At 41.0% G+C, this 13,984-nt stretch overlaps 1 protein-coding gene across 4 annotated transcripts in view; it reads left to right on the top strand.

Moving 5' to 3' along the window:
• The window catches only part of DSP (desmoplakin), a 198,658-nt gene that overhangs the window by 39,174 nt on the left and 145,500 nt on the right, over positions 1-13,984 (top strand). For all 4 annotated transcript variants that reach the window (XM_069217283.1, XM_069217275.1, XM_069217266.1 and 1 more), the window contains exon 2: positions 13,155-13,251. In XM_069217283.1, coding sequence (XP_069073384.1) covers positions 13,155-13,251 — 97 coding nt within the window. The remainder of the gene's footprint in view (positions 1-13,154; positions 13,252-13,984) is intronic.

Here is a 13,984-nt window from a genome sequence, read left to right as displayed (position 1 = left end):
GTTGGGTCAAGGTGCTTTCAGTTTGGTATGGTGAGGTCTCTTTCGGGTTTCACTAGGAATTTGTACATACACACAGACACACTCTCCCTCTCTCTGTTTTGAAAGTCTATAAAATGTTAGTTGTTTTAGCAAACATAGTTTACTATCACTTAGTACCCTTACCAATCCGCATTACTCTCCCTTTCCAATGCTCCTCAGGCCCCTCTCATGTGACTTGAATGTTCAATAATGTATTTTAACATTATATGCCAGCGTGATTGTTGAAAAATCTGAAGCTCATCACCCCCCCGCCCCCCACAATCTTTCTGACCAAGCTACGCCTCTGGTTCGGAGGGACCACTAAGTCAAATAGTCCTGTGAGCCATTGGTGGAGCAGTTTTACTGACAATTCTAGGGGCAGGATTGGGGAGGTTTAAAGGGACCCCTTGTAATGATTGATTTCTTCCATGGTCTGATATGTATTATTGTTTTAAGGATTGTAGAATTTGAATTTGCTGGTCTGGACGGCTCATACCAAAGACTTCTTGAATTAGAATCTGCAGGGTATAGAGCCATGTGTTCTCATCAGTCACTGTACGGAATGAGAGTTGCTGTATTATTTTTGATACTTGCACATAAGCTAAAACATTGAGAGGGTGGAGGCGGGAGTTAAGGGTTGTGGCAGAGATATGTAACACGTGTTGTGTGTCCCCGCCAGTGGTTCCACGATTTCTGAACCTTGATTTCTGAACCTTACTGCCTTATTCTGGCAGGCAGCACACCTTAAAATGCTGTCAGGCCAGTATGGTTTCCAAGACAACACGTTATTGGTCTTTACTGTGTGACCATTTTGTATGATGCAATAAAAAATTACCTAAAATTGCCATATTCAGGTCTGAGGTCAGCCGGTATGTGTGTTGGCAGGCCTTTATGCATAAAAGGATTCACATACATGCTCATCCAATCATTTGGCCTCTCTACAAAGTGCACAGAGCAACGTTCGGGTGTGACAGTTTAATTGTGATTATATGCAGGGCCCCTGGAATTATGAAGCAGGAGAGGGCCAAATTATGCAGCAAGCTTGAGTAAATTATGCAGCAAGAAAAGACAAATTATGAGGCATAATGTGGCACGTTTTGCAATAATATTGCTTTATTATTTCATCATTTTTAGGGTCGAGCCTGCGTTGCATGCGCTCGTGCATGCGTATCGCAGCGAGACACTTTTGTATTTAGAAAAGGGCTCGGAGCCCTGTCAGCTTCACGTCAGTGTTTTTTATTGGTTCGTGGGCTTCCCTAATAAAATCTGCTTGCTTTCATTAGTCGAAGGCACCCATATGTCATGCCTTTTCCGGTGGCTAGCCCTCCTCGAGCGCATCGACCAAGTACAGAAAACATGCAAGGCTCGCTGTTTTCCATGGGCTCGTGGACTTTTTTTTTCCTATAATTTACGAGCGCGATCTCGCTTGTCAGAAGTCGAGCGCTTTACATACTTGATTTCACTTTTTCGAGTCATGTACATAAATGCACTTTTGCCCGATAGGTGAAAAGTCGGGTTAAGAGTTTACAACGCGATCAGCTCTAACATGAGCAAACACGAGACCCGTTGCATTGTAAATGCTTGTTAAACTTGGTATCACTGTATTGGCATTGGTTGCCCCTCGTTAGTACCAGTTAAACACCCAAATACAACTTTAAGCATCAGAAAGGTAATCAGTTCATCTTTGCAAAGAGACTTCCACTACGCAGCATGTCTTGTCACTGCATTTTTATTAACTTTTGAACCGTTTGAGCTAGAAACAATTTTTTGTTGTTAAATCTGCAGGTTATGCTGCAGATGATGAATTATGTGGCAAGTACGGCAAATCTATAGTAATGCAAAAATCGGCATGGCCTCATGAGCACATAATTCCATTGGTCTTGACTATATGTGAGTGTGTGTAAAGATAGTACACAGCTGTCACCCTAAGTCACACAGGTGTTTGTGCACCAAAGTGACTTAGAAGGAGAGTGGAAAAACTGGATTTCCAGGCCTTAGGTATTCTTGCATACTGCGCACTACATAAATGTTGTCATTGGCAAGATGCTTGGTAGTTCACACTTGGGAGTAGGATTGTGATTCATGAAGAGTGGCGGTTTGTACATTACTGGGTGGTGAAGCAGCAGGCTTGGACGGGGTCAGAAAACAGATCCGGGCACCAACATAAAAGTGGCCTCCATGGTGAATTAGATAGCAAAAAAAATTGGCCCATGTCCACAAATTAGGGTTTGTATAGGAGCCATGTATAAATGTTTTGCAAGATATGGAAGGCTGCAAGGCTTTGAGATTGCTGTAGGTTATATTTTCATTAACATCAGCCCACCAGACCATAAAACAGATCCACATTGTTGTGATCAGCCACACATCCTCACTAGCTATTCGTGTTTTTTCTGTTTTGTTGATGTCAGAATGTCTGCCTGCCAATTACCCGAAGATGGACTCTACCTTTAAACCTTACAGGGTCCTTACAAGAACATGACAAAATAAGTTGTTTGTTTTGGAACACAGTAAAAGCTAACGAAACAAGATTTTGCAGTGCAATGGGCCTCGCGTTTGCTCGAGTTAGGGCTATTAGCGTTGGAAATTCCTAACTGGACTTTTCTTGCCACATAAATTGAAAATGAAAGGTTAAACCATTGCCGGAGCGCAAGAGTTATTGGCTCCCTGCATGAATGTCTAGAAAGGATCAGGGCTGGGATGAAAAGCAAACCGAAACCGGAGGAGGGGCCATCACCCAGGAGGAATAGTGACGTAGTGTGATGGCCAACAAAAATGTTCACTCAGTGAAATCACCTGAGAGGGAACTCAGCAGACAAAGGAGGGATGTTTCACAAAATGCACCAATAACAAATGAAGCACTGAAGACAAGCACAACAAAGAATGAATAGCAGTAGTGGGCTTGGTTGAAAGCCCACAGAGAGATTACAATAGGCCAGAGCACTTGCGCGCTCAACCCTAAAAATGAGTCAAACTGATACCAACTTTCTGGGGGAAGGGAGGTGGACAAATTATTTAGCTTGACAAACTTCGTTCTAATTGCATTGCGGCATTCTGAATAAGTAATAGCCGAAGACCGTAAACAAGGTAGAAACCGAAGGTTAGGGACAGTGCAAAAAAATAAATAGGAAGCCAGGAAGCAATAAACAGAGAACAAGGAAGCTTATGGTGCTCGAGAGTAGAACAGAAAAATGGAGGAAGGAAGAGTGAAATGCCTGGGTCTAACTGGGAGTGGAGGTGGATTATTGTTTACAACAGAAAAGAAGGGGTGAAAGAGGAAGCGGGTAACTACAGGAAGGGTTGGAGAGAGCTGGTGTCTGGAAGAGGCGTGAGTAAGGGAGGGATGGAGAAATCAAAGAAGTGTCATTGAAAGAGGGGATGGGGAAGAGCGAGAGGGTGAGTGATCCTCACAGAGTAGTGGCCTTGAATACTACAAAGCTTCTGTGGTCGGCACTGTGTGTTAAGCTTGGTTCATGGGCAGCTGAGCTCAAGGGGGCCTATCCGGAAAGCGGGAACTGGTCAAGACCAGATGCCTGAAATAGTGGGCACTATACGTTTTTACCAGACTGCCAGGCCAATTATGAAACCAATGTACTATGCCACACATCGGTCATTGAAAACACAACCTGTTTGCCATAAAGGAGGTAAGTTTTTTTTGATAATTCGAATGCATACTTCACTGTTTCCACAATTATCACAGCAAAGCTCACTGCAGTGTTGATGGGACATAGTAGGATATTCCCATTAGTTTGCTCATAGATAACTTCTGGCTCCTTGATCCTTTTGGCAACAGCTTTCCGATAGGGTTATCTCTCCTGACTGGAGTACAGAAATTGACTTTGTCTTAACTTTGATAGGATGGATCCAAAGCCCCATCAGCCACTTTACATTGAGGTTCCCTTGTGAAACTTAACCTGCATTTACAAAAATATGATAATTATTTGCCCCATGGAAGTGTGCTCTTTCGTCTCCCTTTATGTCAGTAAGTCGAGGTGCTTCTCCAGATCCTATGCAGTGATTGTAAAAGTATCAGGGTAAACCTCAGGCTGAGATTTCCCGAGATGCATCTGTGTATTATCCCACACTACAAAAAGAAAGCTGCATATAGTTGTAACTTTTACAAATATGTACATCAACTGATAATTAGTGGTTTCCGAGATTTGGCAGTATTTTCTGTCTCAATCTATTCGGTCTACTGTATCTTAGCACACCTGGGCAGTGATTAATTAGTCCCGCTTTTTGGAGCTCTTGCAGTTCTACAAAGTCTGTTCTTTATAAGGTTAAAGGTTAGAAAAGAGGTTGTTTGCCAACTTTAAATCCGTTTTAGATTTCCATGACAAACTGGTAATGTGGCGATTTTCTGCAATCTCTTTAAGGAAAATAAAATGCCGGGTACGATTATTGTCTATTCTAGATATCGCTTCTGTTCCGCTTCCTTTTTAAGGGGTAATCGCCTCTCAAGGAAATGGCACTTAGATATTCAAAGATAAATAAGGTGTGGCAGAACCTAGAAGTGTAACCTATCTATCGTCCACCTCTTTGCATGTCATGTCCAATCCCCAGAGAACCCTGGCCTGTGCTTATGCCAAACACCAGAATAGGCAGGGTCTCAATGTTTGGTAACTTTTGGGTTTCGGTTTCAGTTGTCCAGAGGGTACATTGTAAATCTTTGTGTTGTTTTAGTGCGTTGTGTTGTTTTAGTGCATTGTCAAGACTGCAATCCTGCAGCGTCCTGGATACAATTATTTTAGCCAAGGACTGTATTCATTACCGATGGGGACAAGTGAGTGGTAAAAAGTGAGAACATTTTTGTTATATGAGAGGTAATGTCTTCTTTTCCACAGGAGAGCTCATAGAATTAATAAATAAATAATTCAATTAAATATAAGCAGAACACCTTCATAGTCACAGCTTTTCAGTGCCTGCATTTGTACTCCTAAAAAGCTGCGACGGACCCCTTTGATTTAAAAACGTATTGTCTCATCACTCAGTTCCGCTTTCAAATAAGATTTTGGCAAACTCACATTTTCCATTTTCCAGATCTTCTCCTGCTTTGAACTATGCCTGATCAAACTTCCATTTTTTTCACATGAACAAGATTTACGGATGGAAGATCTATAACTCTTTGCAAAAGTATACCATTATTAGTTATGATCCAGATGTAAATTTGGAACGGACAGCAGCACAGTAAAAGAAGGAACAGACATCATGCATCGGACTTCAAAATACAGAAAAAGAATGACTTTCCCAGGAGTCTAACAATTGAAGGCTATGCTTTCCAGGGATTTCACTATATATTGCTCCCAATATTGAAATCACATAAATAATACTTGTTTGGATACATCCATCTATGATAACTGCTATTCATTCATTGGCTCTAGGAATCCCCTTGATGACCAAGGTGATGGTACATCACACTTACCACAAGGGAAAAATATGGAACATCAGGATCTATTAAATTAAAAGTTTTAAAATGTGTTAATCACTCAAACATCTGGTACTCCTTGCACCATGTCTAAAAGAACAATTACAGCCAGTCTGACACCTCCATTTCCTTTTCTATTAATAAAAGGCTTGTGGTTTGTAGGGCAAAGTAATGGAGGACCAGCTGCTGTGCGTTGTTGAACTGTGTCTCAGTGATAGCTATGAATCCCGCTTTCTAAGTGGTTACATAACGTCCGGCATTTTATTTATGGTTAACTTGGTATTAATCAGACATACTTAATGCTCTCTTAAGTTTACTTACGCTTACTACTACATAGAAGGTGCTTACTTATACCTGACCTTCTAAATATGTTGTCCACCATGGGGTGGTTTAATTCCATTACTGAAGGTATTATTCTACTTTAATTTCTCCCATTGCATACATTTGGCTGTCTAAATCCGTATTAGCATTATTGGAGGAATTGGAAATCCATCTTGAGTTTCCTATTGGCACTGGCTTCTTGTTGTAAGCATTACTAAAGAAAGATTTTCTATGGATCACAGCACTTTTGTATGTTTCTTTTTGACATGCCTCATAAATAGTTAAGGGAAAATCGACTTTTAATACGCATGTGACTGGCCTGGAAGATTGGGTCTAAGAGGCTTATTCATCACTGGTCTCACCCTAAGATCCTAAATCAGTGCATTGGTCAAGGGCACTAACTTTCACTTGTACGTGTTCTAAACAATGCAAAAAGTCTTGCACCCCTCCAAACCAAACATTGAATAGAGATTTCACAGGCTGTGATGATGGCCCGCCTGGATTACTGCAGTGAAGTTTGCATACACAGACTACACAAGGGCCATAACCTCGTGGCAAGATTGTGACTGAAGTTGAAAAGATAGGATCACATTAATCCAGCACTTAAATAACTCCTCTGGATCTCGGTGGATTCACTTCAATAATTTTATTTAAAATTCTGCACTTAATGCTCCAGGACTATAAGGCAAAGGACTTGGGTGCCTCAGAAATCAGGCACCATAATATTTCCAGGTGAGGAATTTGTGATCAGCCTCTTCTCACCTGCAACACCAACAAATCTTAATAGAGAAAAGCACAGAGACAGATCAATTGAACCTTCTAGACTAAAGGCAGGTATCACCATTTCAGCACACTTCGAAAAAATGAGCAGCTGTCGCTATAACGGTGCAACTAATAGTTGCTGGATCATGGACCAGTCATCTAACTCTCCACAGGCATTTGCAGACACTTTCTGGCATTTTAGTATTTCTCTTCAAGCAGGTGCAAAACTGAGTGTCATCAGAATACGTTTTGAAGTATGTACTTGTTTCTTAAATTTTGCATTAGAGGACATATAAATATTTAAAACAAAGGTGAGTGGAAGGACCGTGGAAATACCTAACATGCGACTCTACTGATAGGCAATGTCTTGAGCTAAATGGGATTTACTAACTGCAATTGAATTGGAAATATTGTGCTTACTCTAGAGTTTCGCGGATGTTTTACTCCATCACAAACATGACGAGTATCTCGTCCTCTGTATTTCATAGAGTAAAATGGAATCGTAATACGGCAGATGGGATATTTTTCACATTTCTGATGGACCAACCCCATCCGCCAAACTCTAAAGCAGGTCCTTAGAAAGGACTGTAGGTCGAGGTCTGATAACGCTAATCATTATTTGTTCCCATTCAGAAGAATAATAAGGTCTAATATGTCAAATGATGCAGAGGGTTTGGGGTTATCAAGGTGCCACTTTGTCCTTCATCCAGGTTGATGAAGAGATTCTCTGTGATATATATGGGTGTAGATTCTTTGCCTCTCAAATGTTTGAATCTGATTGAAAATAAGTGTAATTTTTAACATTATAACTATCAAATGTATATTTTATTTAGAAAATTAAATGAATCGTGATGAACTCAATAACTGCACGAGGCACTGCAAGCAGCATATCCTATGTGTACATGTACACCATGTAACATGTTTTTGGTCTTGACGTTTTACTTAACAAATCATTGCATTCCAGTAGTTGTAACCGTCCTTTGCTTCAATTGAGTGAACAATTTCTAAAGGGAATGATTTGTAAAGGGAATAACCAGGATAAATATCCAGTTGTCATTCAGTCTGTCTGTCCCTCTGCTTGCTCATCTTTCACTTGTCCCTCTATATGTGGCTGCGGAAGTGAAGTCGAGCTTTAAGATAGTGTGTGGGACTGTATAAACATTTTTACATGTCATTCATGGTCTGGCTTGTTCTCACTCTGTTTGTGTCTGTTGGAAACTGTGTTTCTATTAGTTGTGTGCATAATAGGCTATCTGCATGTCTATTTGTTTATATAAATGAATACCTGCACGTCTGTGTGCATGGGTTCACGTATGTCAGCTAATCTGTATGCCTCTTCAGTGTCTGTAGGTGCGTTGGGCTGTGTGCATGGAAATCTGTAGGAGTGTTGTGTTGTATGCATATGTCTATGTATGTGTGATTTATATGTCAATTTTTGACTGTCAGCGATTGTCTTATCTGGTATCTGAAAACGTTTTTCTGAATGATTTATTTATTAATATAGATGAGGCACCAAAGTACCAACTGAAACCAAAAGATTTTCTGGTTCTTAAGGGTGACTAGGCAGAATGTTAAGTGTATTTCTATAGTTCACAACTCACCCGGGAAGGCATCCTGGTGCTAAAGTGGAAGCTGTATGGTCCGACTCAGGGATGGGGCTAGGTGAAGAGCCGGGTCTTGAGTTTCTTGTAGAATTGAAGAACTGAGGAGGTGTCTCTGATGTGCAGAGGCAGGCATTCCCAGGCTAAAGAAGCGAGGTAGACGGTACAACAGCCATATGTGGTTCTGTGTATGGGGAGAGTGTGTAAAAGTCGGAGACTGGCTAAGCAGAAGTGTTTAATGGTGTGTGGAAATGTATGCTATTGTTGAGGTACATGGGGCCAATGTTGTTTAAAGCTTTGTATGTGTGTATGAGGGGTTTGAAGAGTACTTGATTGTGGATTAGGAGCCATTGGAGCTCAGTGCAGGGTAGGAAGTTCAGGGTAAGCGTGGCCGCTGACTTTTGTGTGGTCTAGAGCCTGCTGACTGGGGAAAAAAATCAGAACTTTTTGTCACATGTTGCCTACCTCTTAACATACCCTTAATTAGAGGGTTTCAACCTCCCTGAACTGTTCTTCGCCCTCCAGATATTCCAGATGGTCCCTACAGACTTCACAGGGGTTGTCCTCATGTAAGCCTTTCTGACCCTCACATAATTGATCATCACCATTGATTTTGCTGGGTCTCACCCTCCAAAGACACCTGACTTCATACTCTGCTGAGGCCCAACAGGTTGAACTACATGGACGCTTCTATGTGACTATTTCTTGGTGTCAATGCAGTCATCGTCCCTGGTTTGAGTACTGTGTCTTCCAGTATTCTGCAAAGCCAAAAACAAAGCCTCAAAGAACATTCAGTGTGAGGAAAAATGCCCCACAAAGAGCTGCTGTTCTTTCACCCTTGGTGTTGCATAAAGTCAGAATGATGAGTTTAAAAAAAAAAAAAAATCATTATTTACTTGCCTTATTCGAGGTGGGGGTTGTGCCTGCTTCAAAGTCCACTGCATCTGTTGACTGAAATTGATATCTTATTCAGAGGGATTATCTGCTGTATGTCTCAGGACACCAACCCATTTGCAACATGCGTTCAAAATCCAGCGTGTGCTGCATAAAAAGCTACAGTACAAATGTAAAACTAAATTAAATGAAGGGCAGAGCAATCTAAAAAAGGTTCCCAAATGCATTATAAAGTTTTCTCACAAGGCGAGGTAGCTTCAACAGTAATTAACTCCACCTATTGCAAACCAGTGCTAACACGCAATGGAACTGAATCCAGGAATAAGTGATCATGGAAAAACAATCCCATTTCACTTCAAATTGGTATTTTGTGCCCATGGCACTTGGTAGATGAAGACAAGGGTGTGTGTGTGGCCTGTTTAGGCCGCACAAGCACTTTAAGGCTTGTTTCCCAATCCTGGGTTGGCTAATATTCAAGACTTTCCTTTGAGTGAGCACAGTGAACTTCAGCTTTGAAAGTCAGTGGAGATGGCATTCCCCCATTTGCAGGGAAACCCCATGTTCTTTACTGCTTTTGAACAGGTTACACCCTTAAAGGAGAGTAGAAGCTGTCAGGATTGGATACAGTGACTTTGAGCTTACACAACGGCAGAAGGACGTCTTGGGTGAAGAAGGCATACAATCTGTGGTTTTTCGAGGTGTACAATAAACATTCTAATAATAATGGACCCTCTGCAATAATATTCAATGCATTTTATAGGTTTGCATGGGCTCTGTAGTGTGAAGATGAGTCCTAAGTCACCTGCTTAGCAGTAAGAAACTAGTTTTTCAAATTTTGCTTAGTGGATCATAAAAGTTGATAATTTTCCTAATTTGGTGCACCTATTGAAATTAAAGGTGGTGACCAGTTTATTAATCAGAGACCCATGAAGTTCCTTGACTTCTTTTTTGTTAATTTGTGTGCTTGGTATTTGTATCACCTACTGCTGAGTTTTAAAGTGCTGTATCTGGAGAGCTCAAGTGGCTTTGAAGTTTTGTTCCTTATAGGTCAAAGAAGGAAAACACTCACAGATAGTCTCATATGTTGGGCAGGAGACTAGTTTGAGACAAACTAAGCTGAAACTGGTCTGGGGTTGAGTGGAAACATGGCCTGGCAGTTCGGGCTGGACTGTTCCTATTGGAGAAGGCAGAAAAGGATGGACTACAGACAATCAAAGAGATATAATAGAATATTTGAAGCTTTAAGGAGAGATTTAAAAAACTGAGCACTGCAACTGTTCTAAGTACAAAAGAAGCATCTTTAGAATACTTTCATGGCGCTGATGCCCCAGCCTAGAAAAAACACTGAAACTCGTGAAGAGGACTCTGAATGCCAGATAGAATCCAGATATAGACCATTTTCCAAAAGCTGCATCATTGTGTCAATCAAGTAAGAGTCTTAAGATGCAGGGCCCAATGAAGTCTGAACAGTGCTGGAGTGACTTTAATTTATAGGGAGATATTTTTCACGGCTCTCATCTCTAAATAGAACTTAAGGGATAAAATAGTCTATGTATAATCAACTCCACAGCAAATCAATGAACACCTTATAAATCCTTAAGCTAGGAGACGCAGCTCTCTTTGAATATTATTCACTGGATATAACAAAAATCAGACCTTTGACTTCTTATAAGAAGGTAAGTGTCAACTATACGTCTAGCTTACAGAGGTAGGACTATGTGAGAAGGCCTTGACAACAGGTCAATCTGGTAAGCTTCTAGAAAGAGCCACTAGATCATATTGTGTGGTGGGCAGAAGTCTGGACAAGCCCACCAGATATTGAACCAAAGTCCTGTCCTACATTTAAGATAACAAATAGACAAGACAGAAAATTAAACGTTGGATCCTAATAAAATGAAGAGGAAAGATCAGGGACATACTAAGACTCAAAAGACATTCTCATTCCTTGAAAACCAATAACAGAACCTTCTGTCCAGGTGCTGCATCATCCTCGTCTGTTCTCTGGTTCTAGCTTTCATATGGGATGAACGATTTATGGCTGCAAGCAGCTACCCCAGAATCGGAAATTGCTAATGTTGTGTACTTATGGGTTGTGATGTTAGGTGGATGACACTTACCAAGCGCTCTACAGTTTGGGGGTTATTACAACTTTGGAGGAGGCATTAATCCGTCCCAAAAGTGACGGTAAAGTGACGGATATACCACCAGCCGCATTACGAGTCCATTATATCCTTTGGAACTCGTAATACGGATGGTGGTATATCCGTCACTTTAGGGACGGATTAACACCTCCTCCAAAGTTGTAATAACCCCCTTTATCTTTAATTGTAAGTATGGGGTAAATTATAATCCTTGCACAAGCATGGTTTGCACAGGAATTAGTATTTCGAGTTAGGCATCAATAACCACACTGTTGTAAGTTTACCCTGGCAGACTTCACCAGTAAAAACTGGGCAACATTTATTGAGGGACAATCTGCTGTAAAAATGTAGTACAATCGGAAATCGGCATGGTAGATGCTAATGCAACATATTATTCCCAATTAAAGCTCTGAATAAGAGTTATTTACCGCACTAAGTAATCTGTGTTTTACTCGTTTTTGGATTTAATTGGGAAATCACAAGATTGAGCTTTACCAGGAATTCAGACGCTGGATTCCTCCTGCCAGCTACTAAAACAGAGTTCTGATATAAACTGTTTTGTCATATCTGGACTGTGCCCGCAGTGGAGGCTGGGAGTGTGACGAGAGCGAAATGCTTGTTATTTGATCATCAGTACAGGACAGGAAGCCAAAGTTTTTTCTTTCATACAGAAGCTTATATCTTTCTGTTGAGCAGTGGGCCCCATGCCAGGTGCTTTATAAACGCATTCTTTGATCTGTGCAAATGCTTCTTGGTAATCTTTATGTAATTGTTATTAAATTGCCATATTTTTCTGCCCAAAACCACACCCTATAAACAAAGATTGCCAATGTGAAGGCATAGTTTCTCTGAACCTATACTGTTTGTATCCATTATGCCGATCTCCTGCTGTGTGCAGGGGCTGTGACTAAACTCCTGTGGCACTCAAGGGACACTTGTCAGTCTACTCATTGAAGATGAGACTTTTCCCCATCCCAGGTTTCCACATGTACCCCCCAGTGTGTGTTGGCTGAATGAGCAACTCAGATATAGGCTCAAGGATAACCGTAGATATCTATACATTGATTTAATGCTTTGCTTTTGGTGCAAACAATGCTAGAAGATATGCAGTTGTGTTTTCTTTCTTGCCCCCCTGAAAACAATAAGCAGCGTTAAAAAAGTGTGCCAAGTGCAAAAAAGTCAGTGACTGCATCCCAGAATTCAAGTCTGGTTGGCCAATGCTATGCTTCAACTCCTTTGTCCCATGAATCGTTCAAGCAGTAGTAAATTAGAGTGAGGAGAGAGCCGGGTGGCATCAAGGTCCGACTCGTTTCCCAAGAGTATTTCTAAACGGGCACTATTTTATTTTACAGCCTTCAAGGAGTGTACTTGTGGGCCAGGGATGCTAGTAACGCTTCAGGCTCTTAGAAATATATATAGCCTCTTTCCTGTAGGGAAAATAAATATTCTGTATTAACAGTGATGTATCATAAACAGAACATCAGTAGCCGAGAGGCCAAATAATTGTAATAAATGCACTGTTACAGTCGAACAGCAAAATATTTCTTTCGAAAGGCCGCTGAAATTCAGACAAATAAATCATTTTGGATTAATGTATAATCACGATGCACAAATACATTATTGCACTTCTGTGGTGTGAAGTTCAGTTGGTCTTTTAGGTGCAAATCAATTAAAGATTTTCCATGATTCTGCTTCAGAATTCCATTTCATGCTGCACTTTTTCAAGTCACCTTTTTATTGTAGTTTTCGCCCAGGTTTTTATTCAAAAGCACCGAATGTCCCATCAGCCACACATACCACCTTTGATTCTGTATTGAGTGACACTGTTCACCAAGATCTACTTGGTCTTATCAAGCTGCACACATTTCAGCAATTTCCTGACAGATCCATGCATTTTTCTGACCAAATTGACTTGGCACTTGTTTGTCTAGATCATTCTATTTCTCATATCTTTTTTTGTTTCAACTCCACTCAATCTAAGTATTTTTCTTTTAGGCAAACGGCAACCATGACCAGACGTACAAACACTATCCAGGACCTCCTGGCGACTTGCGCAGAACATCTGATGCATGCCGAGCTCATTGCGCAGCCCGTAAGTCCTCTTTATTTGCTAACAAATACTTGGTCTTGCTTGTTGCTTTCCTTTGTTAACAAATACTTGGTCTTGTTGATGCTCATCTATGTCCAATGCTCGAGTGTTTTAGAAGTTCTTCAAATGCCAAATCCATGTTGAAATGAATCTGTTATAGACATGCCATGACGTACATAACATAATTATTTGGTACTTTAAACTGGGCCACTGTATACGCGAAGAGCAAGTCTACTGGGTCATCTAGTAAATGCTAGTAAACTAACTGTTTTGGAGTAGACCCTCTTGAAGCCCTGCAGCGGATATCGGTCCTTTGTACAAAGTGAACGCAGTGCTGGACGGCTGATGAAAGGACTTGGCATGTTCCGAAATAAAGATAGGTGAAACACTAAAAATCATGCAGGTCAGCACCAAATTCAGTTGATTGAAGAATCAGATCTGACCCCTCAAAGGTGCCAACTTTGCTGTGTTCTCTGGATTCATCGCAGGTGAAACCCTCCAGCCCAAGGATCACATCCAGGCAAAGGCCAGATTCCATTTACACTAATTGTTCACCCATCTTAACGGGACCACTGGATTGGTGTTGAAACTCTGGAATATAGCAGGGCATTACTGACTGCCTAACGAAAATGTATATATCTACTCTACTACAGAAATGCACTGCCACTTATTTCCCCAGTAAATCGACAAAATCGGACTTCTGACATTCCTCAGAAGGGTTACCACTGAGGCCCAC

Source organism: Pleurodeles waltl, chromosome 2_1, assembly GCF_031143425.1.
Source record: "Pleurodeles waltl isolate 20211129_DDA chromosome 2_1, aPleWal1.hap1.20221129, whole genome shotgun sequence".
In the NCBI taxonomy this organism is placed as follows: Eukaryota; Metazoa; Chordata; class Amphibia; order Caudata; family Salamandridae; genus Pleurodeles; species Pleurodeles waltl.
This window is presented reverse-complemented; position numbering and strand designations above follow the sequence as displayed.